Genomic DNA, 27,935 nt, shown 5'->3' with positions numbered 1-27,935 from the left:
AGTGACTACTATAAATATGATTGTATTATACAATAGAATGTCTTTTTTAAGTTTTAAGATAAAATGCCTATCCTCTACTTTACCGAATCATTTTATAGCATTCGAGAGTTGTTTGTTCCTAAGTGTGTGTGTGTGTGTGTGTGTGTATATGTGAGAGTGTGACGCTATTGCGCAGGCGCAGTGTAGTCAAATGAAAGAGTATTTTCATTGGTCAGTGATCCCTTGCATGTGGCGCCCCTTTAACAAGTGCAGGGATTCTTGTACACACCAAGTCTACATAACACCAGCCTGCTTTCCTCCCAGTTTATTAGTTTCATGCATGCTGAAACTAACCTGTGGTGAGGACAGTGGGGATTTCACGGATTACAGTTTGCCCTGGATCTCGTTTTTAAACGCTGAGTGTCAAGATGGAAATGGCCAATTTCACACTTTTTGATCCGCGATGCAGGGCAGAGGCTCCGTTCTCTATTAATGTTATTATGCGTAAGTAGACTATCTTTAATTTGTTAGGCTATTTCTACAGAAAGTTGTTCCCTAATGTTAATTAGAATGTTAAACTTGCTCATAATGTAGAATGTTTGTTATGAATGTAGATATGTGAAAATATGAAATAGACGTTGTAAAAACCTTGCCATTGTAACCATAGCACAATCCTGCTGTCGTAAATAGCATTATCTACCATTCTACAAAAAAAAGGTTTTTACACTATTTTAAGGAGACCCCATTATTATTATTATATAAGGAACAATACATATAATGGTGGAAATTATGCCGATTTTATCCATTTAATTACAATATATAAATGTTCATATTATCTAAATAATATTGCCAACTGTCTCCAAATCGGCATAAATTACTGTGGTAATTTTTATTTTATTTTTTTCTTGAATATTGTATTTTAAGTATTATTCTGAATAATACACTTTATTTTGATGGTCCACATTAGACATCCCATTAACAGTAAGTTACTTTGCAACTAGCTACATGTCAGCTAGCAGTCATTAGAGTATTAGTAGACTGTCTGCTTAATATCTTCTAACACTTTATTTAGATGGGTCCACAACATACTGACTATGAGAAACTTTGCAAGTATATGTCAACTTATTCTACTAACCTTAAACCTAACCTAAGAGGCTACTCTGAGAGTTAGTTGACATGTAGTTGCAAATTTACTTATAGTTAGAATGTCTAAAGTGGACTATCAAAATAAAGTGTTTTTCGTTGAATATTGTTTTTCAAGTTTTATTTACTTACCCCAAACCCTAAAACCGTTAAACAGCATTTACATAAACTCTTCTGTGATGATACAGAGTTGTATAATCAAATGCATGGATCAGAGTATAATATTTAATGTACTCTAGCAAGGCAATTGTTATGTTAAGATATCTTGTGTATTATTTCCAGTTACGTTTGAATTTGAAGTTTGATGGCCTCACTCTTAATTTTTCAGATAAAAGCATTGATTGATAAAATGGATGGCCGTGTGTTTTTATATATGGTCATAGAAAAACTCATAAAGGTAAAAATAAAAGGCCCATGAAAGCAATAGTTAATATCTTACACTGCTTGCCACTTATTGTTGATAAGAAGTGATTGCCCTGTGGTTCAGTGCTCTTGAACTTGAGTTTGCATGATAATGTTGAATGGCACTAATGTGGATTCTTTCCAGGTTGTCACCCTCAACTATAGTAGACTATATGTGTGTCAAACCCACATTCTTGTTTTAATTGTTACATCTTTACTCAAACTCACAGTAGAGGGTGGGAAGAGAGTAACATGCGTGATTGTAAAAGTAAAGGTGGATTTGTCCTCAAGTGAACTGTGTGCGTGCACAATGATGTGTAAGGCAGATGTGTTCTTGTTAAGACGACTTACAAGAAAGTGCATGTACCGTAATTATAATACTTTAGAAGGTCAGTTGTGAAATTAAGTTAGGAAACATCACATCGCATCAGAATGAAACACCAGACACCTGGTTTGTGTAAAACTACACACCAGCACCATGTGTCAAACAGTGATGTAATCTCAAATGGCTTCAGCATGCATGGGCCGGTTTGGATTCATGTCCCACACACAGCAGCTGTGTGTGCAAGGTTGTGAAACCATTATTCCTGAAATTCTCAGTTTAACACTGACTACATTGTATCACTTCTTTCTTTCTGTACTTCATTCTGAGTGGAAACACATGGATAGAAAGAAAGTGATTTATAAGGATATGTTGGTTTTAAAAGAGTCTAGAAAGTTTTTTGCCTCTATAAATCTAGAATTGTCCTTTTATTCCACTTAATATGCCTTTAACTGTTAAATAATTAAATAATTAAGTTAAATAATGTGATTTCTAAGCTTAAGGGATTTATAACCTTTATCATCTATCATTATTTGTATATTTTCCACTACTAAAAAAGCATTAAGCAGTGGTATATTAGTATTATTTACTATTATAGTATGTATTGATATATTGAAATAGCTTTTATACTTTACATTTATTTAATTATTTTGTTAATATTTATTACACTATTTACAGTAATTTGACATTTGATGGCTACACCCTAATTATTCAGATAAAAGCATAGCTTGATAAATGGATAGCATACTGTGTGTTTTATATGATTTATATGTATAATATATATATATATATATATATATATATAAAAAAATCAAAGGACAAGGATATGATGTGGGAAGTTATAAAAATGTTTGCCTCTATAGTATTGTCCTTTTTATTCCATGCTGCGTGCCTTTAACAGTTTTTTTAGTTTATTTGTTATTTAGTTTATTATTGGTTATTTTTTATTATTATTGTTTTAATTGGTCCAAAAATAGTTTACATTTTTAAAATAATTTTCATTTTCAATTTAGTCATTTTAATTATAATTATATATATATATATATATATATATATATATATATATATATATATATATATATATATATATATATATATATATATATATATATATATATATATATATATATATATATATATATATATATATATATATATATTTAGCTTTAATATTTTAAGCATTTCATTTAACTTGAAATTAAAATTAGAAATGTTGCCCTTGCAACTAACTGAGATAAATATGTTTCTTATCTAATATTTAGATTTTAGTCTTATTTCAGCTTACCAGAAACTATTTAAAATAGTTTTAGTTTTATAACAATGCTTCCATTAGGATAATGCTAAAAAAAAAAGTATAGAGAGTGATGTAGCCATGTGGATCTTCTGATGGTGGGTTTTTGTGTTTTTCAGAGCTGGATATCTTTGGCATTGTCCTCTTCTCTGTGCTGACTTTAATGGCCACAGTGTCCGTGCTGGTTTTCATTGAAGAATGCATCTACATCTATAAGAAAGTACCTCCAAATAAGAAAAGTGTAATCATCTGGGTAACTGGAGCAGCACCGGTGAGTCAGTTGAACATCTGTCCTTTTTATCTGCTCTATTATTCATGTTATCATTTACGTTCCCTCTCTACCTTCAGGTATTTTACAATCTATTATTTGAAAAAGTTTTTAAATAATTCATCACTCCTAATTAGAACTGACATGTTATCTGTATCCCACCCAGACGGCAATGGTACAGTTAGTCATCTAGTGCATTACGGCCTGGATGAGTGATTATGAGTCTCAAGTTCATCTTCTTCTAAGTCATTATGTTTATCTTTATCTTTTTCAGGTCATTGCTACCATGTCTTGTTTGGGCATGTGGGTTCCAAGGGCCACAATGTTCACTGATATGACATCAGCCACGTGAGTTCACTCTTAACACTCTTTTCCCCCGTGTGGAGTGCATGAGGAAATGAAGTAGAATGATGTATTAAATGTAATTCAGTAGCAGTCAAACATTGATTTCACTCTTCAAAAATGACTTTCTGTCCCAAATATTTTCCAGTGAACAGAACTTTGAAAGAATTTGTGGGTGTGTGTGCAACCGTGACACAAAATAACTTATTTCTGACATAATTGGCAGATACTTTGCAATTGTGGTGTTCAAGTTCCTGATTCTCATGATTGAAGAGGTCGGAGGAGACGATGCATTTCTCAGGCGCTCAAAGAATAAGTCATTAAAGATCAGCACAGGACCTTGCTGCTGCTGCTGTCCGTGTCTGCCAAACGTCCCCATCACACGGTAAGCAAACCTTAAAGTGTGCTTGTCACATGCCATCAGACCCAAGAAAGATTTGACTTGCCATAAATCACTGCTATAATGCCAGCTTGTTGTGGGTTGTTGCTATGAAACTCAAAAAGGGCCCACATGGGGGCCTCAGCAAATATCCAAGGTGGCCTCAAGAGGACTTAAAATTATTTAACGTCAGAAAAAACAAATATTAATAAAAGCTAAAATAACTAAAGATCAAGTTCTTATTTAAAGTCACCTCTCAACAATATATATATATTTTAAAAGTGTTATTTCTAGACCTGGAAATAAAGTAAATTTAATAAAATCTTAAAACTCAATTGGTATTTTTATAACAAGTATACATTTTTCTGCCAAGTTGCAAAATATTTTATTAGGTAAAAAGTTTTTTTTTAATTATTATTATTATTTTTATGTTTTAGATTAGAGTGCTTTCAAATCGCAATTAATCGCAACCAAAATAAAAGTTTTTGTTTGAATAATATATGTGTGTGTTCTGTGTATATTTAATATGTATATATAAATACACACAGTATATATTTTGAAAATATTTACATGTGTTTACATGTCTATATTTATATTCATATAATTTATGTTATAAATAAATATATTTAATATATAAAAATAAAATTTCTCTGAAATATATACATGGATGTGTGTGTATTTGTATATACATAATACATATACACAGTACTTCGGACCAAATGAATATCCTGAACAGCAGCCTGTGTAGAAATAAACAAATTGCTCTTAGTAACTAAATTGCACCTGCATATTACTAATAAACATTCTGAAACTGACATCTTTGCAATTAATGGCCCATATCTTTGACTGGATGTCGTCAGGATGAGTGCACCTCTGGTCATTCAACTCTTCTGCAAACATGAGGTCTTTATCATGCTTAGTGCCTAACCTAAAATGGGCACCTCAGGGCCATTGCACCCTTTGCTATCTGGAAGAAAGGAGGCATTGGCTTTATATCAGTGTTACAGGGCCGTGCACAGGGGGGTGGTCCGGTGGCTAGAGCCACTACCCCTCTGCCCTCATCGGCTGAGGTGCCCCTCTCATTTGCTCTAAAAGTCGTAACAACTTCTACAGAATATCCACGTTCTTAGAATGTCTAATCAAATTATTGTACCCAATCAGATCAAATATAAATAACACCAAATTTGCTGTTGTTGGCACACTTTGTAGAAAAAAAATGCCTTCACAAAAAAGGAGAGAGAGAGAAAGAGCAAAGGGAGGCTGATAAAGGCAGTTCAACATCTTAAACATGAATTCAAAGCTCCATGCAAGCCAGAAGGTAAATCATCATATAGAATATTTAGCAGTTTGTCACACTTTAATTCTTGCTATTAAGTATATTTCCCATTATAATCACTTGTCTTAGTTAATAGTAATCTAACACATTTATAATATTTAGATTAAAACCATATTAATAGGCCTATAATAGTTAAAAAGGCAATATAAATGTTCTAAATGAGCTGTTTATTAGTATATAATATAGATTTATGCTGTATAATATTAAATTAAATGTCGAATACTTATACTTTCATTGAAGATGAGGCAGAAGCAGGCTCAGAGAGTGAGGGAGAGCCCACTCTATCAAAACATCTACAATAAAGTCTGAAATTATTACAGTGCTGTCTTCTCTCTTAATTATATACTGCCAGTCAAAAGTTTTTGAACAGTAAGATTTTTTATGTTTTTTTAAAGAAGTCTCTTCTGCTCACCAATCCTGCATTTATTTGATCCCATGTACGGCAAAAACAGTAACATTCTGAAATATTTGTACTATTTAATTCTATGTAATATTCTATTTGAACATATTTTAAAATGTCATTTATTCCTGTGATTTCAAGCTGAATTTTTAGCATCATTACCCCAGTCACATGATCCTTCAGAAATCATGCTAATATTATTATTTGCTGCTCAAAAACATTTATTATTAGTATTATGCTGAAAACAACTGAGTAAAATTGTTTTCAGGTTTCAAATAGAAAGTTCAGATGAACAGCATTACATTATGAACCATTCATTTATTATAAAGTATTTATCATCACTTTTGATCAATTTAAAGCATCCTTGTTAAATAATAGTATTAGGCCTAATTTCTATAATTTATTAACATATATATATACTAATGCTGATCTTTGGATATTTATATTCATCAAATAGTCCTGAGAAAAATCTACTGTTTTAAATATTGATAATAATATTAATAATAAATGTTTCTTGAGCAGGAAATCAGAATATTAGAATGATTTCTGAAGGATCATAATGATGCTGAAAACTTAGCTTTGATCACCGGAATAAAATACATTTAAAAATATATTCAAATAGAAATCGGTTATTTGAAATAGTACAAATATTTCACTTTTTTTTCTGTTTGTGCTGTACTTTGGATCAAATAAATACTGGCTTGGTGAGCAGAAGATGCTTCTTTAAAAAACATTCGAAATCTTCAAAAACTTTTGACTGGTAGTGTATATTTGTAACAACTGGATAATTTGGCATGCACCCACCCCCTTAGTGCCCCTTTTTTTGGTTTGGGCCACTGCCCCTCAAAATGTCTGTGCACGGCCCTGCGGTGTTATGTAAGACTTCCATTATCAAACCCAACACAAACAGTTGAATGCGATACCTGTGGGTGGGCTCATGTGACTTGGAATGTCAAATCTGAAAACCGAAACCAAAATAGTTGAATTGTCTTCAAATATTGTGCTTTGCTTTTTCAGACGATCTCTGTTCATATTGAAACTGGGGTCCTACCAGTTTGCGCTGTTGAAAGTGGTCTTAACCATCCTTTCTATAGTCCTGTGGTCGAATGGGAACTTCAGTGTAGCTGATGTAAGTGTAGACTGTGCAAATATTTGAATACCTAATTTTATTGGGAAAGACCGAGTGCAGAATGTTTCTTTCTCTGATCTTTAGGTTTCAGCCAGTGGAGCATCCATATGGATAAACTGCTTTATAGGTGTTCTCACCATTATTGCCCTTTGGCCTGTTGCGATCATGTTCATGCATGTGCGAGAGGCATTGCGCACCCTTAAAATGGTCCCTAAATATGCCATGTATCAGGTTTGTGTGTTTTCTTTGTACTTATTACTTGCTGTTTAAGAACATACTTGGTGTTTAGCATTGCTGGAATGATAGTTACCAGTGATTCAACAGTTGTATCTGCCCATAGTTGGTGCTGATTCTCAGCCAGCTGCAAACTGCTATCATCAATATACTGGCAATGAACGGGACTATTGCCTGTGCACCACCCTACACGTCCCAGACCCGTGGAAACTGTGAGTACCATCATGTGGCAGAATGTAACTTAAAAGTCCTGTTAAATTATCATAGAGCATAGGACTTAAAGGGATAGTTCATCTGAAAATTAAAGTATTGTCATTATTGTTATTCCTGTACGAGTTTCGACTTTCTTCTGTGAAATACAAAAAGTGAAGTTTAATGAGCTGCTGTCTTCCATATAATGAAAGTGAAAGGGGAGTAGCAGTTGCCAACCTTTAAAAAGCAGCATAAAAGTAATTAATTTTGTGTTACATCAAACTGTTCCACTGAAGAAAGAAAGTCATACAGTTTTCAAAAGACACGAGGCAACAAAATTTCATTTTTGGGGGTGAACTGTTCCTTTAAATCTTACATAATTTCCCTACACCCACTTAAGTGTCTGTCAGACTTTATTGGTTCCTAAAAACACCCTCAATTTCTTTTCACAGTGATGAGTCAGCAGCTCTTGATCGTGGAGATGTTCATCATCACGCTAGTGACCCGCATTTTATATAGACGTCAGTATGACCCCATACCAGATCTGGACGATGATGTTGAGGAGACAAAGACTGTCCTCACCTCAAAGAAAGCCGTATATATTGCCTGAGAAGAACAGACTTTTGCGTGTGATTGAGATTTTATATTTTTGCGGCTGGTTTGTTGAAAAAAATTGAACAATGATGGTCATTAACTTTGTATTTTCTATATGTATGTAGTACATGCTAGTAGGCCTATCTAATCTTTTGCCAGATCTGTTTTTTAATGCCGTTACTGCAAGTTAGTTGGCCATAGAATTTGACTTTAGAGTTAACCATGGCTTTGAAAGCCCTGATTGATATTGATGTTTACACTTTGTATTGGGTGGGTCAGTCTGGGGAATCAGGACTACAAAGCTTTAGTTGATCTTGTGAGTCATGGTGCACATTCCTGATGAAGTGAGATAAAGTCATTTCTATGGCTTGATGGTAGGCTGCATAAAAAACTTTTGGAATTGTATAAAGGTCAGGATTCATTTATATTGCTAAATTGTATGTTGATAAATTACCCTTTGTACTGTAAAATCAGTCTCTTCCTACTGTTGAATACAGATTTTTACAGTAATCATGTCGTGTTGTTATTGATGTTGTGACTATTAAAATAGGTAGTTGAAATATAGTAAAATGTAAATACTGGATGGAAAAAAACAAAAAAACGAAATGCTAATTAAAAAACTAAAGTAATAAAATTGATAAAACAAAAACAAAAATGCTTGATGACAATAATAAAATACAATTTGCTATAAAAAAAATAACTAAACTTAAAATGTAACTGGAAATATAGGCTAATAATAAAATCTAACTCAAAATATTCATTACAGCTGTAAAATATATAAATGAGACTAAAATAACTTGAGCTAAACCGTTCTAAATCTGCTAAGACCACCAGACCCCCTTAGGCTGGTTTAGTATGTTTTTTCAGCAAGGTAATTTTCCTGTTTCCAGTTTTATGGACAAACAAGTGTGTCACGTGGGTCTCAAATAAAAAATAAACGTGTAGCATTAAACGTTGCAGGAAGTTATACACAAAATATAAATAGCAAAAAACATTTTTAAAAAACCGCTGTTCTGCAACCTAACATCCCACAGAGGCGTCTCATTCAGGTAACTGGATGGACCAATGGATGCACTGACTTTTTTCCGTGTTCTTCCCAGCCAATCACAGCGCTCGCTGTTTAAATCACGGTAGGTTGTGTGTTCGCTCTTGTGTGCGTGCTGTTTAGCACTGTGCGGATAAACACAAGGTACACATACCCCCCCAAAAACACACACACAATGAGACTGTACGCATTTTTTCTGAAGGACCATTTACCAAAGATAGAATATTATTCAAGGTTTTCTCCATCGCCCCTGTCAATAAAACAGTTTCTGGAATTCCGTAAGGGTTCATCCATCAGTTAAGACTGACAGCTGCACTTGTTACTTTTGATGCAGCATGATTATGTTGATTTTCTCATAAAATAAGCATGTTTTATAACCCCTCATTGTTTTAGTGTATGTTTAGTGTTCAGATCTGTTGATTGTAAATGCGATAATATATAAATATATGAGTTTTGGAGGGCTTTTATTTTGTAATGCAACATCATATCGTCTTGAAACTGGTTGAGTGACACCCTTGGGTAGTGGACTATTAATCTGAATTGAAACTGGTCTGTGGAAACAGGGAGTTTCCTTTTTAGAGCCATCTAAAATCAAAGACAAAACTGGTCATATATGAGTTTTTGGAGGGCTTTTATTTTGTAATGCAACATCAGATCGTCTTGAAACTGGTTGAGTGACACCCAGGGGTATGCTTGTGATGTTTCAGCTGAAAACATTGGTGCGCTCTGTAGGCCTAAAGTAAAAGTGATTTTTTGCCACATAATTTAAGTACATTTTATTTGGATCACTTTTCCGAGTTTCAAAGCAGCTTTTCATAAATGTTAATGTTTATAATATATTACTATTTTCATGGCTTATAGTTGCATTTACCAGATTAGAGGTAGCCCGATAATTTACAGTAGTTTACATTTTGAGAAGATACACACAGTCAAGCAGTTTAGATTGGCTATGTAGAATATAACAGTTTAAATTAGTTTTTTTGTTTTGTGTTTGGACGTTGTTTAGTGCTTTCCAGGCGTTTCAGTAATTTTTCTGCACTTTCCCAGTATTGGATATTTTATTGTTCGTTCTAATTTCATTCTAATTTAAAATTAATAATTTAATAACACCGATAAACGTAATCTTTAGCAAATCTCAGTAAATATCAATTTTTCATACTGTAAATTCTAATGTTGCGTTGCCTAAATTCACTTTTAGCATTCCAAAATATAATCAAGTTTTAAGTGTTTTATTTTTAATTTATTTTGTCAAAAATAATATAGAATTTTGATATTGACCATTATATGAAAAAAATGATCAGCTTATTCTCAGATAGAATTTCAGTATTGTCAATATTGTTTCAATATTTATTTAATATTTATCTTCTTAAGATCTACAAAATTAGTTTAATAACCTTTTTTTTTTCCCCGTCAACATTTTTCTAGCTTTCTGGAGACTATTATTGAGATCAGGAATAGACACAATGATGTGGTCCTGACTATGGCCCAGGGTGTAATTGAATCTAAAGAGAAGTTTGGTTTCGATCCGTTCGTCAGCTCCAACATCCAGTACTTTTTGGACCGCTTCTACACCAACCGAATCTCTTTTCGCATGCTCATCAACCAGCACAGTACGTCACGCAAAAAAAAAGACACCACTTACTGGACCTTAGCTTTTCATAGCGTTTTATTGTAATTGCTTTTCTCTGTATTACAGCTCTCCTATTTGGCAATGACATCAACCCAGCCCATCCAAAACACATTGGCAGTATTGATCCCAACTGCAATGTTGCAGAGGTGGTGACTGGTAGGTTCACAGGTTTTATTTTTGTTTTGCCACATACACTACCATTGAGAAGTTTGGGGTCTGTAAGATTTTATTTTATTTTTATTTATTTCAAAGAAATACTTTTATTCAGCACGGACACATTATCCAAAGTGACAGTAAAGACATTTTTAATGTTTATAATATTAAAAAAAATAAATAATTTCTTGTTTTGAACTTTTAGATTTATCAAAGAATATTGAAAAATGTATCACAAAAATATTAAGCAGCACAACGTTTTCAACATTGATAATAATAATGTTTCATGAGCAGTAAACCACCATTAGAATGATTTTGGAAGAATCATGTGACACTGAAGACTGGAGTTATGATACTGTAAACTTATCTTTGCCCTTACAGGAATAAATTACATTTTAAAATATATTCAAATAGAAACCAGTTATTTTAAATTGTAATAAAATTTCATAATATTAATGTTTTTATTGTATTTTGATCAAATAAATGCAGCATTTGTGAGCATAAAAGACTTCTTTCAGAAAATCCTACCAACCCCAAACTTTTGAATGGTGTAGTGTAGGTAAACCATCCTTATCCAAATCCTTGTTTGGATTTTGTGCTCCACTGATTCAGCGTGATGTTGTTTTCAGATGCATACGATACTACCAAGATGGTGTGTGAGCAATATTATTCAGCTGCCCCTGAACTCAAGATAGAGGAATTCAGTGGTACATGTCCTTATTCTTTCACAAAACTCAATTTATATTGTTTGTTTCAGAGTTGCTTCATGTCTGATTCATGTAGAATTACGGGAGGTCCAAAATAGTATGAATATGTTACTTTTTTATGCAGCAAAGGCTCCTCAAAAACCCATCCAGGCTGTGTACGTTCCCTCACACTTGTTCCACATGCTGTTTGAATTGTTTAAGGTATGTTTCTAAAACTTGCAGATGCATATTGAATATGATATTTCAAAGTACCAGGCTCAGGATGTGTTACGCAATTCAATATTTAGCAGCCCCTATCTTTGTGTTTTTCCCAAGACCCTGGCGTAGTTGTAACAGCTTGTGTTTGTGTTTTCAGAACAATGAGGGCCACCAATGAGCTCCACGAGGGTAGTAAGGAGGGTCTTCCTCTTATAAAAGCAAAAGTGACCCTGGGGAAGGAAGAGGAGGTGTGGCTTTACTGAAGATTGACAGGCTGTTCAACTACACCAACACCCAGTCTGGACTCGAAACGAGTGCCATTGGTAAAGAAATATGCCTACAATATTCTTAAAACAAATAAACTTAATCCTGTCGTCACTTAGTCATCCTCATGTGGCTACAAAACACCAGTATGACTTTAGAGATGTTTTGTTGGCTAAAACTAAAAACTGGTAAAAATCCTCTGAAGTTGAAATACAAAAATGACTAAAACTGAAATCAGTGTATAATAATACTAAAATAACACTGTTTAGAAAAACACTTTAAAGTTGTATGTACTTATTTATGGAAATTTCATGGTGTTTTTATTTTTTTCCTTTTTCTCGAACTTCTCATTTTGTGTTCACTGGAAAAAGTAAAGTCATAACAGTGTGCAAGAACATGAGGGTGAATAAAGAATGACACAATTTTAGGGAAACCAACTTTAACCTTGAACAACAGTTCTAAATGTAGCATTGTCCTCTGTAACCTGATCTCCAAATGTCTCTAGGCTACATTTGGACATGGTTTGCCAATATCCAGACTGTACGCCCGCTACTTTCAAGGGGACCTGAAACTGTACTCGATGGAAGGCGTTGGGACCGATGCCGTCATCTACCTGAAGGTAAAAGCAGCTCTCAATTTGCACTTTATTTCATTGTTCGACCGATGGGATTTGAGTGACATCTACCCTGTCATCTTCTCTGACCAGGCTCTCTCCAGTGAATCATTTGAGCGTCTGCCCGTCTTCAACAAATCTGCTTGGCGACACTATCAAGGAGGCCCAGGAGCGGATGACTGGAGCAACCCGAGCAAAGAGCCCCGAGATGCCTCAAAATACAAGACCAAAAGATAATTGCACTCGCTCCATCCGTGTCCCACTGCACCCATTACAGACCTACCATTTTTAGGCTAGCTTCAGTTGCCATGGCAACATCACATCGATGCTGAGTGTTCTATACTTGTTTCCAGAGCAGAAGAGCTGATGATGTAAGTGCCATTAAGTCTCTGCTCCTTCCTCCTTTTTGCAGCTACAGACGTAAGATACAGAATCTCCTTTTAGTGTCTTCCAGGGCGGTTAGAGGAAAGAGTGAACATTTGTAGCCAGGGTGTCAGAGACTTTGATTCTTTTTTTAATTGTGCCACACAGTAGCCTCCCTGTTTCATTTTCTAAAACAGCCAGAGAAGGACGCCTGGAGTTTGAGAAGGTCAAAACAAAGAGCATTTCTTTTACTGCCACTCACAAGCACTAGAGAGAGGGTTTGTCCACAGTTTCTGTGGCTACGACTCCCGTTTTCTTGGCAGTGGACTAATGGAGAAATCATTTGAAAAGGCCCTGAAGAAATGAAATTATTTGGTTAAACTCAAAATACAAGAAAACTCTCAAGAACATGTCAAGGTTATTTTTCACCCTAAAATCAAAGGAAAAATATGAAATTATATTTTGTATAACTAGTTTTAATTGTTTAATTAGTTTACTAATTTAAGTTATATATATATAACGTATATAATAATGAAATTTATTATTTTGAATTATAAAATAATTTTAATTATTTTATTGCATTGTTAAATTATTGTTTATATACAGAAAATAATATATATCATAAAGATTAATATTTAAAGGTATTTACATTTGTATTTACAAGATATATTTACATATTTGAGCTTGAGTGAGTTTAATTTATACTGATTTTAATTGGGGACAAAACTGTCCAGACAAGATTATTTTCTTAACTGTATTATATTTGAGAATTTGAGGGTGAATTTTCATGAAAAGTCATAATGCAAACAATTTCAGTGGTCCTAAAATAATTTTCTTAATGCAAAATTGTTCTTATTTTTCTTTTAATGTTTTGGGTGAAATGTGACCAGATGTTTGCTTGTTAGGTGCACCCAAATGTTTTTTGGGAGCAGAGGAGCATACTGATAAACTGATATTTCCAAGCATGGTGGAATGCACTTTTAAACAAATGTAGTTTCAAATATTTATTTATTTATTTTGACCCTCATTTATTTTAGGTTTCCCCCTGAGTTGTGCATTTGTGTAGGGCTGTGCTGATTCTGAGCTGGGCCTTTACCTAACATTACCTACATCCACTTACAGTCAGCAATACTGAACTTTCTGCCAATGTAAATGAAGAGAGACGGTGGTAAACTTTGAAGAATGCACAACTATAGCCTATTGTAGCATTAGTGCTATAGTCATTAATTATTTTATTTTTTTTCCATCTTAAAAAGCAGATACTGCTTCTCTAACATTATAGCCCCTGCATGGTGACAGAGTTGATAGAGAGATATTTGCTTGCAGAATTTGTTGAAACAAAGTTTAGACGTTTAGATTTCAGGAACATTTGATTGAGAGAAAATGCATAGTTAGATATAAACTCATAGGAGCAACTAGGCTGACTTTTGAGTCTTGAGTTTTAGCTTAATATTTATTTTTATTATACCACTACTTCTCTGACATTCATTTTGATGGAGTTAATGTTTTCCAGAGGACCTCGTCTTAAAATAATTCCTAACACAGATACGGTTTGGGACTGTTTGAGTGCAGTGATTCTAAGAAGAGGGGTTGTTAGATGAAATACGGGACAGCTCGTCTGGTTTAAAGGGACCGATGCTTAACTACAAACTTAACTTTGCCCAGGCTAGTTACCGTAGTTTGTCTGTTAAACTGTCCTATTTTTTTTTTTTTAAAACACACTGTCATTTATCACTCAATTATTCTTTTGTACGCACAAGTATATTATTTGAATTTTTGCTTTTTGAAACTCCATAAAATGAACATTTTAGTATTTTGTGTTTTTACTGCAACACTCCAGGGTGAATCTCATGAAACCTGTCAAGAACGTCTAATTTATATATATATATATATATATATATATGTTATATTTGTTTTTGTAATTCTGTATAAGAACAACAATATTTAGAATGATATTTCGCAGTACTAAAAATTGAGGAATAAAATGTATTAAATTCTCAATGTCAGTTTAAAAAATAGGTGTAATTTATGTAAAATACAATTTTCTTTTGGTTTTGAGATGCTAAAATATGATTTTCGTGTTCATGAGGTTCATCCATATAAACTCTGCAGGCATGCTGTTTTTTTATACATACTGATTGTATATTTATCAGCTGATGTTCTGTTACTGTTCCACATGTTAGAATATTTCCATAGAAAACATTCAAAACCATCTACATCGGTCTTAATGCTGGTTTGTGTTGTGTTTGGGGGTCTTGTGAGACCTCAAGGGAACATTTTTGATGACATATAGTACCTTACAGTTTCTCATGATATTGAAGTGTAGATTTCAGTATTTATTTTAAAATATTGTAATATGGTTTGTTAGTTTTTATGTTCTATTAAGTCAATGAAGAATGCACTTTGATGCCTTGAAGAAGAGCATACTGAAGTATGCAAGCATTTTCCTGTGAAAACAAGGCTTCATGGCCTTGTGTGTCGTCATCAAGCTGAAATAGTCATTGATTTTGCCTGTATACTCTCGTTTTTGCATGCATACGGTATGTTAATGTTCAACACATTAGGAGAATCTGTTTACCTACAGTGAAAACACTTCCCTGATATTTTAGTGTTGTCATGCAACCATCTTGTATCTGCAAAATGGGCATTTTTGTGAGACTGTTAGTGTTTTGGACTTTTTTTCTTTTTGTTATGGCAAGTTAAACACCACTGCTTAAATGCTGTTCCAAACATACAAAATGTGTTAGATGAGTTTGTGATATGCTGACACTGACACATAAATCATCACAATGACAATATTGATCTAGACATTCCATCTGAAGTACCTATAAGAAGAACAATAAAGAGATCTTTCAGTACTACCATCAATATATTCATGAATTTGTAATGAATCTCGAAACTCACAATTGTTCGGTTTCTCAGTTTATTATTTACATTTTAAGCAAGTTTTAATGTAAAAGAAAACAATATACAAACAAAAAGACCATTTTTACAGCGTGCGGATTATGTAAATTGACGTGGATCTGGCATACATTTAATGACATACCTAGACAAGACAGGAGGACATTACATGATGTAGAGCTGGTAGATTGAGCAGCAAAGATTTTAAGGAATAGTTCACCCCAAAATGAAACTTTGCTGAACATTTACTCACCCGCAGATCATCATAGATGTAGATGAGTTTGCTTCTTTATTGCAAAAGATTTGGAGAAACTCAGCATTACATCACTTTCTCACCACTGGATCCTCTGCAGTGAATGGGTGCCGTCAGAATGAGAGTCCAAACAGCTGATAAAAAACATCATAATAATCCACACGACTCCAGTCCATCAAATAATCTTTAGTCTCTTAGTTTGAGTTCATTTTATTACCATTTATCTAAAAGCCACTAGACCTTTTGGATGTATTATTCTTAAGACATTTGATTTGACATTTCTTGATTGTGTCATATATTTGCAAAGAAATTGCTCTTTTGAGGTTAAGGCTACAGTAACACGCAGGATAATGACTATTAATGAGAACTAAACACATTCATGCACAGACAGCTCAGTGAATGCTAACGGCCTCCTCATATGTGCGCTGATACACATTCATGAGGTGGATCAGACATAATTTTTTTGAGAACAATAAACAGGGATTGATGTACGTACAGTATGTTACAGTAGGACAGTACCAATGTTCCAGTCAGACCTGAGAAACAGACTTCAGAATCAGTCCGCATCCTCTTAAAACTTCAGGGCGAACTCACTAAAGTTGCAGCACCTTTGACCATAATATATCAGTGCAAAAAATTCTGTATCTACAGTGTGGCAAATACAGTTGGGCAAAAAAGTATTTAGTCAGCCACCAATTGTGTAAGTTCTCCCCCTTAAAAAGATGAGAGAGGCCTGTAATTTTCATCATAGGTACACTTCAACTATGAGAGACAGAATGGGGGGAAAGAATCCAGGAAATCACATTGTAGGATTTTTAATGAATTAATTGGTAAATTCCTTGGTAAAATAAGTATTTGGTCACCTACAAACAAGCAAGATTTCTGGCTCTCACAGACCTGTAACTTCTTCTTTAAGAGGCTCCTCTGTCCTCCACTCGTTACCTGTATTAATGGCACCTGTTTGAACTCGTTATCAGTATAAAAGACACCTGTCCACAACCTCAAACAGTCACACTCCAAACTCCACTATGGCCAAGACCAAAGAGCTGTCGAAGGACACCAGAAACAAAATTGTAGACCTGCACCAGGCTGGGAAGACTGAATCTGCAATAGGCAAGCAGCTTGGTGTGAAGAAATCAACTGTGGGAGCAATTATTGGAAAATGTATGACATACAAGACAACTGATAATCTCCCTTGATCTGGGGCTCCACGCAAGATCTCACCACACGGGGGGACCTAGTGAATGACCTGCAGAGAGCTGGGACCAAAGTAACAAAGGCTACCATCAGTAACACACTACGCCGCCAGGGACTCAAATCCTGCAGTGCCAGATGTGTCCCCCTGCTTAAGCCAGTACATGTCCGGGCCCATCTGAAGTTTGCTAGAGAGCATTTGGATGATCCAGAAGAAGATTGGGAGAATGTCATATGGTCAGATGAAACCAAAATAGAACTTTTTGGTAAAAACAACTCGTCGTGTTTGGAGGAGAAAGAATGCTGAGTTGCATCCAAAGAACACCATACCTACTGTGAAGTATGGGGGTGGAAACATCATGCTTTGGGGCTGTTTTTCTGCAAAGGGACCAGGACGACTGATCCGTGTAAAGGAAAGAATCAATGGGGCCATGTATCGTGAGATTTTGAGTGAAAACCTCCTTCCATCAGCAAGGGCATTGAAGATGAAACGTGGCTGGGTCTTTCAGCATGACAATGATCCCAAACACACCGCCCGGGCAACGAAGGAGTGACTTCGTAAGAAGCATTTCAAGGTCCTGGAGTGGCCTAGCCAGTCTCCAGATCTCAACCCCATAGAAAATCTTTGGAGGGAGTTGAAAGTCCGTGTTGCCCAGCGACAGCCCCAAAACATCACTGCTCTAGAGGAGATCTGCATGGAGGAATGGCCCAAAATACCAGCAACAGTGTGTGAAAACCTTGTGAAGACTTACAGAAAACGTTTGACCTCGGTCATTGCCAACAAAGGGTATATAACAAAGTATTGAGATTAACTTTTGTTGTTGACCAAATACTTATTTTCCACCATAATTTGCAAATAAATTCTTTAAAAATCAGACAATGTGATTTCCTGGATTCTTTCCCCCCATTCTGTCTCTCATAGCTGAAGTGTACCGATGATGAAAATTACAGGCCTCTCTCATCTTTTCAAGTGGGAGAACTTGCACAATTGGTGGCTGACTAAATACTTTTTTGCCCAACTGTAAGTATTTGATGCACTGCCGATTTTTCCATTTTTCCCACTTACAAAGAATGGACAGAAAAAAAAAATCCAGAAAATCACATGGTATGATTTTTAAATAATTAACTTCTACTTTATTGCATGAAATAAGTATTTGATACAATAGAAAAATAGAACTTAATATTTGGTACAGAAACCTTTGTTTACAATTACAGAGGTCAGATGTTTCCTGCAGTTCTTGACCAGGTTTGCACACACTGCAGCAGGGATTTTGGCCCACTCCTCCATACAGGTCTTCTCCAGATCTTTCAGGTTTTGGGGCTGTTGCTGGGCAACACAGAGTTTCAGCTCCCTCCATAGATTTTCTATTGGGTTCAGGTCTGGAGACTGGCTAGGCTACTCCAGGACCTTGAAATGCTTCTTACGGAGCCACTCCTTAGTTGCCCTTGCTGTGTGTTTGGGGTCATTGTCATGCTGGAAGACCCAGCCACGACCCATCTTCAATGCTCTTACTGAGGGAAGGAGGTTGTTGCCAAAAATCTCACGATACATGGCCCCATCCATCCTCCCCTCAATACGGTGCAGTCGTCCTGTCCCCTTTGCAGAAAAGCACCCCCAAAGCATGATGTTTCCACCCCCATGCTTCACAGTTGGGATGGTGTTCTTGGGATTGTACTCATCCTTCTTCCTCCAAACACGGCGAGTGGAGTTTATACCAAAAAGTTACATTTTGGTCTCATCTGACCACATGATCTTCTCCCATGCCTCCTCTGGATCATCCAGATGGTCTTTGGCAAACTTCAGACGGGCCTGGACATGTGCTGGCTTGAGCAGGGGGACCTTGCGCGCGCTGCAGGATTTTAATCCATGACGGTGTAGTGCGTTACTAATGGTAACCGCTGAGACTGTGGTCCCAGCTCTCTTCAGGTCCTCCCGTGTAGTTCTAGGCTGATCCCTCACCTTTCTCAGGATCATTGATACTCCACGAGGTGAGGTCTTGCATGGAGCCCCAGTCCGAGGGAGATTGACAGTCATCCGGAATTTCTTCCATTTTCTAGTAATTGCACCAACAGTTGTTGCCTTCTCACCAAGCTGTTTGCCTATTGTCCTGTAGCCCATCCCAGCCTTGTGCAGGCCTACAATTGTGTCCTTAGACAGCTCTTTGGTCTTGCCCATAGTGGAGAGGTTGGAGTCTGATCGATTGAGTGTGTGAACAGGTGTCTTTTATACAGGTAACGAGTTCAAACAGGAGCAATTAATACAGGTAATCAGTGGAGGATAGAAGGGCTTCTTAAAGACAAACTAACAGGTCTGTGAGAGCCAGAATTCTTGCTGGTTGGTAGGTGATCAAATACTTATTTCATGCAATAAAAGGGAAGTTAATTATTTAATCATACAATGTGATTTTCTGGGGTTTTGTTTAGATTCTGTCTCTCACAGTTGAGGTGTACCTACGATGAAAATTACAGGTCTCTCCATTCTTTGTAAGTGGGAAAACTTGAAAAATCGGCAGTATATCAAATACTTATTTGCCCCACTGTATTTCACTAACCACACTTTTTATTGGCCACTGTTGCACCAATATTAAAATAAGCCAATATTTGTTTCTTGTTATGGCTGACAACTGATAAATGTCGAATATTAAAAAGAATCACAAAATTATAGTGTACAGTATGAAAAATGAATAATTATTTTGGAATTTGGTAAAAACACTGTTATTAAATTAAAAGTGGGTTTAAAGATGATGACAAAAGTATTCTAAATGTAAAAATACGGGAAAAACCAAACAATTGTACAAGCATGAACACTTAAATATATCGGCCAATAACCATTATAATATTATAATGCTCATTCCTGTTGATGTTCTTTTTTTTTATTGATTTGGGTGCTAAAACAACAAATAGGATGTGCAAAGAAAAGACACCAACAGTGGCCGCAATTGATTCAGTGAATCCCCCCCTCCTCTCAGGATCTGTTCAGGGCTGCGATGGCTTTCAAATATTTGCTGTAATACCAGCATAACTAAACAGGACTTCAACAACCCTGTGCTGTGTACAGTACTTTAAATTTTCCCATGAGGGTAGTTGACCTGTCATCGCTGCTAATGTGTGTGTTTGTGGGTAAAGTGCAGTCTATTATGTGTGTGATGGTTTATTCCTCACTTCTCGTCCTCGTCGCCTTCGCTCATGCTGCTGATGGAGGCCGAGGCGCCCTTCGGGGACGAGGGCGGTGAGGTTCGGGGCATGGCCCAGCGGGATGGAGGTGACGGAGAGCGGGATGGGGAAAAGCCCCTTGGTGGGCTGCTGCTGGGTGAGGAGCGTGGAGACAACGCCTGGATCATACGTCCACTACGTTCCTGAAACATTTGCTTCTGGGAAAATGAAAAGGGCAGATTCAAAAATTTAACATTTTTCACAGTCTACATGTTTTTCTTTTGTATACATATACTCTACCTTATATACTTGCTTACCCATGTCCCATCTGGACCAAAGAGCTCCAGGAAGTTCCCAATGAACTCTCGTGATTTCTCCTCCCACTTCTGGATAAGATCATGGCTCTTCTCTTCCACTTTATACACAAAATGCTTGGACTTCTCCTCTACTGTCTTCACCTTCTCTTTCATCCTGTCCACCTGATTCTGCAGACGGTATTTCTTTTCCTGTCCAAAAAGAGTTTGTTCTTTTTTTTATGTCAGTGTTAAATGTTATTCAAAACACATTTTATTTTATGTTTGACATGCTTCAAAGTAAATCAGGATAGTTTTAATGAAAAAAAAAAATTATAATAATAATTAATGTGATTTTATTTACAGGTCAAATTATGCAACATTTATGTTTTTGGTCTGTGTTTTTTAATCTATTATTTTTTCAAAACTACATTTAAAATAAAGCTTGTACATACAGTGATTTAAATACATAATTTATATGATGAGCATGTTTTATTTCTGAATTAAAATTTAATTTCAAACAAATAGATAAATACAAAATAAAATAAATAAAATGTATGTATAATAAAAAAAACTGAATAATTAAGGAAAATGTTTCATCAATTTATTTCAGAGGCAAGTGTTATTTTTGTATAATTTATTTTCTTATTATTTTTGTTAATGTTTTAAGGTTTAATGTTTTTGTCATTTTTATTAGTTTTTTTATGTATATTTAAAAATGTATATTTATTACATTTATATTTTAGTTATTATAGTAATTTAACCTAAACTAAAAGAAAAAAATTAGCAATGTTGCACTGACAACTAGCCAAAATAAGTTCAAAATAAGTTTTCATATTTTAGGTTTTAATGTATATTTGAGGTTATAATATTTATTTTGTGTTTTTGTAATTTTTATTAGTTTTTTTTTTTAAATATGTCTATTTATTACATTTTAATTTTAGTTATTTTAGTCATTTAACTTAAACTAAATAAAAAATGTTGCACTGACAACTAGCTAAAAAAAGTTTAAAAATAAGTTTTTATATTTTATGTTATTTCAGTTAATGTTTATTTTACTTCAAGTAATACATTTTTTATGGTTCTAGTTTTAATTTTAGTGATAACAATTAATATTATTTATAAAAAGAAAATGAAATTGAATTCAACATTTAAGTACATTAATGTTAGATCATGCCTCCATGCCAGAAATATCCAGCCCTGCATGCCAGATCCTGTCAGTTTGTCTGGTAACAGAACAACTAGTCAGCAAAATTGAAGCAAAACACAGAGCTTACATTTGAGAATCCTTAGATCCTTCATTTACTTACATTAATATAACTGACGTTCAGTTCTTTAGCGGTGTAGCCCCTCTGCAAGTTACGTCTAGCGTACACGTCATAGTCTCTCACTATCCGGGTGATCAGGTCAGACGTTGAGATCCCTTCTGTCCTTTTAGTGGGCACAAACATACCTGAGACACTCACACATGTTAGATCTGGTCTGAAACACAAACACACACATGCTCTTAAGCGAAAGCCGCTTTTCTTTACCTGCCTCCTTAATATGCTTGTACACGTCCTCAGATCCAGCAGAGGAGTATGGGATGTCGTCATGTGCCACAAAGTCGATCTAGAGAATATGAACCACAGAGTTAACCGCAGGGAATTATGGGAACGGTACTGTGCTAGGATGTGACCAAATAACTGACCTTGTGTTTTTCTAAAAACTCTTGGGTCAGAGTCCAGGGTGCATCGCGCAAAACCTCATCAACGTAGCGGCAGTGTCTCAATGCCTCGTACCGCTCGTCTTCTGTCATTACAGTGAAGCCCTTGTACTTGTGAGTGAGTTCATCACTGCATACTTAACACACACATACATATTTTTATCAGTTACAGTTCAGCATCTACAAGTATATTGCAAAGTCTGGATCAGTAAATTAAACGTGTCTATACCTCCGACTATAAGGTAGGCGTTAGGGAACAGATTCTTAGCCTGCATCAGGGCACGAGCGTGACCAGAATGAAAAAGATCAAAGATGCCATCTGCATAGATTCGCACCGGCCGGTCCACTGAGAATGGAAAATTCATGACACTTTTAGAAATCATTTACAGAAACAAAAAAGCAAAAACGTAGGTCACTTTATACTGTTGAAAAGTTTGGGGTCAGTCATTTTTATTTTTTTGAAAGAATTAATACTTTTTTACAGCAAGGACACTTGTTCAGTAAATTGATTAGTTATTTAGAATGTTATAACATATTATATTTCAAATAAATGCTGTTCTTTCGAACTTTCTATTAAAAGAATCTTGAATAAAAAATTCATCACAGTATTCACAAAAATACTAAGTCAAAATTGGTAATAATAATAATGATTCTTGAGCATCAAATCAGTATATTAGAATGATTTCTGAAGGATCATGTGACACTAAAGACTGGAGTAATGATGCTGAAAATTCAGTTTTGCCATCACAAGAATAAATTATGTATTAAAATATGTTAAAATAGAAAACAGTTGTTTTAAATTGTAAGAATATTTCACAATATTACTATTTTTACTGTATTTGTTATCAAATAAATGCAGCCTTGGTGAGCATAAGATACTTTTTCTCAAAAATTAAAAATGCTGTTAGTCAAACTTCTTGCCAAAACAGAGTAAAACATATGAATAAAGTTGGAAACACCACTATTTTTCACTGTTCCCTTTTTCCCTCTTAAACTTAAAATAGTCTATATGTCCTTGAAGGACATCAAAAACCATTCAACCATTCTCCTTTTGTCTCTTCTCCAGAGCTCAGTAATCATTGGCCAGCAGAAGTCTGGTATGTGAGAGCTTTGTGAGCAGTGACTGTGAGAAACTGGGTCACAGAATGAACAGGGAATCCCTGAATCTAGTCTTGCTGGGTCCGGTCCCAGCGGTGGACTATCCTACGAGCACTGCGTTTTCCTCTGACACTGATATGAGATCAGTTTAAGTAGCTTAACTCATCAATGTTTGATGGGATTTGTGAAATGGGTCCAAAAAGATAAAACTAAATTTGTTCTTTACCAGAAAAGAACTCGCAAATATTTAACATTTTACACACATACACAGTCAGTTTATAATGTGTTTGTGTCACTCTTTAGTAAATCAACTACTTTGGATTTTAAAGTCTTGCTTGTCTTTGCACTGTGCCAATAATTATACAGTACAATTGAACATCATGTCCTCATCATGTATTGTATGTATTATTACTTACAAATGTTAATATACAGTATATACCACTCAAAAATATTGGGTTAGTTTTAAGAATAAACTGTTCAAAAGAACAAAAAAGTATTAAAAGTATGAATTTCTTTAAAAGAAGTCTTACTAACCCCCCAAATTTTGAATGGTTGTGTGTGCGTATTTGGTTTGGTTTGATCCTGTTTATTTTATTGTGATTATATAAGTAATCAAGATATAATGAATGAGTTACAAGCTTTAAAAAAAGGTAACATTTAAGTTAATGTTTAAGAGCTTGAGTGCATATTTCTGTCTTGAGCGTCTTGTAATTTACTCAATGAGCATATTTAATTTTTTTATGAAAAATATATTTAATCCGTTTCATGAAAACTGAACAGGGAAAGTAGACTGACCAGGCGTTCCGAGTCGAGCTTGTTCTACCGTTAGCTTCTCGTGTGGAGCCCGACACTCACATCTCGTCTCCGGGGTAAATATGGCTGGCTCTATAAGAGTCTGCAGAGAAGATTGAAGTATGCATTGATTTGAGAGAAATTATGAGAAATAAATAGACATTGCGCAGCTTCCCAAATTAAATACTGTTTAAACAAGCCTAGATCCTGCTGACATGATATCCTATTTACCATTCTCAAAAATATTTTCCTTTTTGTACGAATAGAGGTTATTATCAGACATATTGATTTCAAGGCAATCTGTGTAACAGCCTCTTTATAGCGGATATTGATTTGTGCAGTAGAGGGTTCTATAATGTCACTGACTTAAGACAAAAAAGTGGGAGAGAGAGACACAGACATACATAACACGAATATTTCAATCTATAGAAACCTCTTTGTGGCTTATAACAAACAGAGAACAATAGGCCTACAGACACTGTGACAACACATGGTTCTGAATTAGCATTTCAATGTATGGAATGGTAGCAGGGATATTTTTTTTGTGCATTTTTCAGTGTACAAGTGCAAAAAGACACTACACGCATTCTATATGGATGAGAGTGAGGGTTTGTTATCAAAAAATTTATTTAAAGATGAAGTCAATTTTCTATATAGAAAGAATTTTTGAAGTGTGAAATATTATCTTTTTAAAAACACTGTCAAGTCTGTTTTATATTATTATATAATAGCAAGAAAATGTACATAAATAATATATGCTAAATTCATGGAAATAACAAAAATGGAAAGGTACAAAAATATCTAACCATTGAAATGTGATTTTATTGTTCCTAAACTTTAAAACTATAAAATATTCTTATTTAACAACAACATTATGTTGAATAAAATCTTTTACCACTTCAAGTTTTATATTATATTGTATTATATTCCTTTAATGGGTTTTTGCTTAATATTGTCCACTTCAAATAATAATATTTTATATTATATCTAAAGGGTTTTTGCTTAATTTAAAGTAAAATAATTCATTAAACAACAAAAATTAAAAAGGTAACACACAATATCAGACCAATTAATTTGTGCTTTTATTGTGTTCAAAATGAAAATTGTGTCATCATTTACTAATGTTGATCCAAACTTGTATGAATAACTTCCTTAACATAAAATAAGATATTTTGAAGAATGTTAACCAACAGTTGATGGTAGCCATTGACTTCCATAACATGAAAAAATACTATGGAAGTCAATGGCTACCAGCAACTGTTTGATTATCAACATTCTTCAAAATATCTTTGTTTGTGTTCAACAGAAGAAAGAAATTCATATAGTTTGGAACAACACGAGGGTGACTAAATGATGACAGATTTTCATTTTTTGGGGAACTGTCCCTTTAAAACCTTACAGTTACTTAAATCACCCTTGTGGCATCTTCCTAATGTGACAACTACTCTTCTGTTTTAGTAAACATGTGGGCAGAGGCAACAGATGCTGTTTAAATGCATTCTGGGCCAAACACATTACAGAAATGTTAAAAAATAATTTCTGGGTTAACCTTCCAGCGACCTTTGGTACAATAGTGACCATCTGTCTGTTCAGGAAATGCCCAGTGAGAGCATCTTCACAACAGACCCAGCTGGCACATATGCATTTACATATCCAATGCAATGTAGGTGTGTGATATCTGATTACTCATTGGAGGAAAAATCTCCATGGAGCAATGCATGATTCATTCCCATAGCAACGGAGACAGTGTTTCAAAGGATACTGGAGACCTTTCCCAGAATTCTGTACAAGGTGAGAAGGAGGAGCAACATCACAGAAGGGCAACCTGCTGATAAATGCAATCTGGATGGTGTCTGTAACATTAGCTCAGCACCATCCCACCAAAGCACTGGCTCTCGCACTTAAAAACAGAGGATTAAAAGCAGCATTATGAGCAACCCACAGATAGTCAGTACAATACAGCTCACTTTAACTGCAGTTTCACAAGCTCAATGTTACTCAGACAGCAGCACAAAAAGACAAAAACAGAGAAACACAGACTGAAAACAAAGAGAATGTGGTCCTCAACGGTTCACAGATGCCCTCGACGACAACAAAACACTTATATCTCACCGTTCGTGGCAGTGGACAGGTATGTTCCAGCTCCTCCATGATTTCTGGAGGGTCCAAGCCAAACAGGTTGTGACTCCACCTGTACCTGACTCAGCATCAGTTTGGAGACGCTTCTCTAGCCGTTAGCCGAGCCGCGGTCAGGGATGCTCTACTCCAGCCTGGGTCTAGATCCCGCCCACTCGCTCTTCTCTTCCTCTCAGCCTCTTCCTCCTCGACTCCCCTCGTTGTGAAGCTGCCTATGGAAAGAGGCACTCGGCTCCTCCCTGTGCCCACACACACAGGACCTCAGTGATGGCACAACAACAACAAGGAAGAGAGCCTGTTGATGAGGGCAATGGCAAGTCTGGGGAGGACCAATCAGCAGACATGCTCTCCTGTCTCATTTACATACCAGAGTGTGATTGGCTGAGCAGGCTATAGCACCATCACTGTGAACCCGCTGCTAAGCATCTCTGATTGTTCTTCAGCTTCCTTCATCACTGTGGTGCATCACAAAGGTTTGCTGAAAGAGACAACAATACAGTTTTTAAGTTTGGATAGTAACATAATTATTTTTCTTATCTGATCTCAATTTATTAGCCATAAACATTTAGATATGACAATAAGGTATAAACTAAGGCAGTTTCTATAAACAAGAAGAGCTTTTTAGTATTTTTTAACCTTACTATGGTTTTGTGTTGAGACTCACTATGATCCTGTAAACAGTAGATGGTGATGTCACTTTTCATCATCAAGGATGCTTAGCAGGGTTTAAATTTACACCCTATATACAACAAGCTATATAAAACAAGTAATACAGGGACCTGTATATATATATATATATATATATATATGCAGGTTTGCAAGGAAAAAAGACAAGAAAAATATAGACAAATTTAATTTGATAGTTAGAATACATTACAAACAATATCCAATTGATACTTAATAATATTTAAAATAATCTAAATATATGTATGATAATATTATTAATATTCATAAGTATGTTTAGTGACATTTTGAAAGCATTTACTATTTACTAATTTGATGAGTTTAGGTAAGATCATAATTTGATATGCTGGTTAGCAGTGTAATTATTATAAATGTAATTTATATATGTTTAGGAGGCAGTGTTGACACTGAGAAGTGGTTCATAGTTTTATATGCACATTTAATTTCAGATATATTATAAACAATAACCTTTTAATATATTACTTTATAATATTTAGAATAACGTAATTATATGTAAGATAATATTATTAACATTCTTAAATTAAACAATCTGATAAAGCTTACTACAGTTCTGAACTGTTTATATTATATTGTATTATATTACGTTTTTTCCCCACTGTCATTTATTTTCGGTTTCTAAAACATTTTGAGAACAGTTCAGTTGTTATCCACTTGGTGGCGCCATTGTTTAAATTTTAGTTTGAACATTGCACCAAGTGTTTATTTAACCAAGTTAAAAGAT

The 27,935-nt window shown here is 34.9% G+C and overlaps 2 protein-coding genes and 1 pseudogene across 5 annotated transcripts; 2 read left to right on the top strand and 1 right to left on the bottom strand.

Moving 5' to 3' along the window:
- The first annotated feature begins 216 nt into the window (after positions 1-216).
- On the top strand, positions 217-8,519 carry LOC306863640 (organic solute transporter subunit alpha-like). The gene is made up of 8 exons (XM_079407131.1): positions 217-483; positions 3,257-3,408; positions 3,680-3,753; positions 3,974-4,132; positions 6,880-6,991; positions 7,076-7,222; positions 7,332-7,437; positions 7,870-8,519. Exons 1-8 carry the CDS (start codon positions 408-410, stop codon positions 8,025-8,027), a joined length of 984 nt encoding a protein of 327 aa, XP_079263257.1. The 5' UTR covers positions 217-407; the 3' UTR covers positions 8,028-8,519.
- Positions 8,520-9,076: 557 nt separating this feature from the next.
- Positions 9,077-12,858, top strand: LOC306863658 (pyruvate dehydrogenase (acetyl-transferring) kinase isozyme 3, mitochondrial-like; annotated as a pseudogene). Its single transcript has 8 exons — positions 9,077-9,141; positions 10,482-10,666; positions 10,753-10,842; positions 11,469-11,546; positions 11,671-11,747; positions 11,902-12,067; positions 12,514-12,627; positions 12,715-12,858. The product of its transcript is annotated as a pyruvate dehydrogenase (acetyl-transferring) kinase isozyme 3, mitochondrial-like (transcript).
- Positions 12,859-15,896: 3,038 nt separating this feature from the next.
- On the bottom strand, positions 15,897-26,748 carry LOC306863129 (choline-phosphate cytidylyltransferase B; the record flags this gene model as incomplete). 3 transcript variants are annotated; one of them, XM_079406327.1, is made up of 10 exons in its annotated part: positions 15,897-16,030; positions 16,139-16,272; positions 20,495-20,703; positions 20,803-20,991; positions 22,089-22,231; positions 22,311-22,389; positions 22,469-22,620; positions 22,713-22,829; positions 24,377-24,476; positions 26,486-26,748. In XM_079406327.1, 9 exons carry the CDS (start codon positions 26,522-26,524, stop codon positions 16,218-16,220), a joined length of 1,083 nt encoding a protein of 360 aa, XP_079262453.1. In that variant the 3' UTR covers positions 15,897-16,030; positions 16,139-16,217. The 3 variants fall into 3 exon arrangements, with proteins under 3 accessions (XP_079262453.1, XP_079262454.1, XP_079262455.1); XM_079406328.1 differs by having other exon boundaries at positions 22,089-22,204; positions 26,486-26,679; XM_079406329.1 differs by lacking the exons at positions 15,897-16,030; positions 16,139-16,272 and having other exon boundaries at positions 19,784-20,703; positions 26,486-26,524.
- Positions 26,749-27,935: the final 1,187 nt, after the last annotated feature.

The sequence above is a fragment of the Barbus barbus genome (genome assembly GCF_936440315.1).
Source record: "Barbus barbus genome assembly, chromosome: 44".
In the NCBI taxonomy this organism is placed as follows: Eukaryota; Metazoa; Chordata; class Actinopteri; order Cypriniformes; family Cyprinidae; genus Barbus; species Barbus barbus.
The sequence above is the reverse complement of the archived record's forward strand: the minus strand, read 5'-3'. Positions and strand labels throughout refer to the sequence as shown.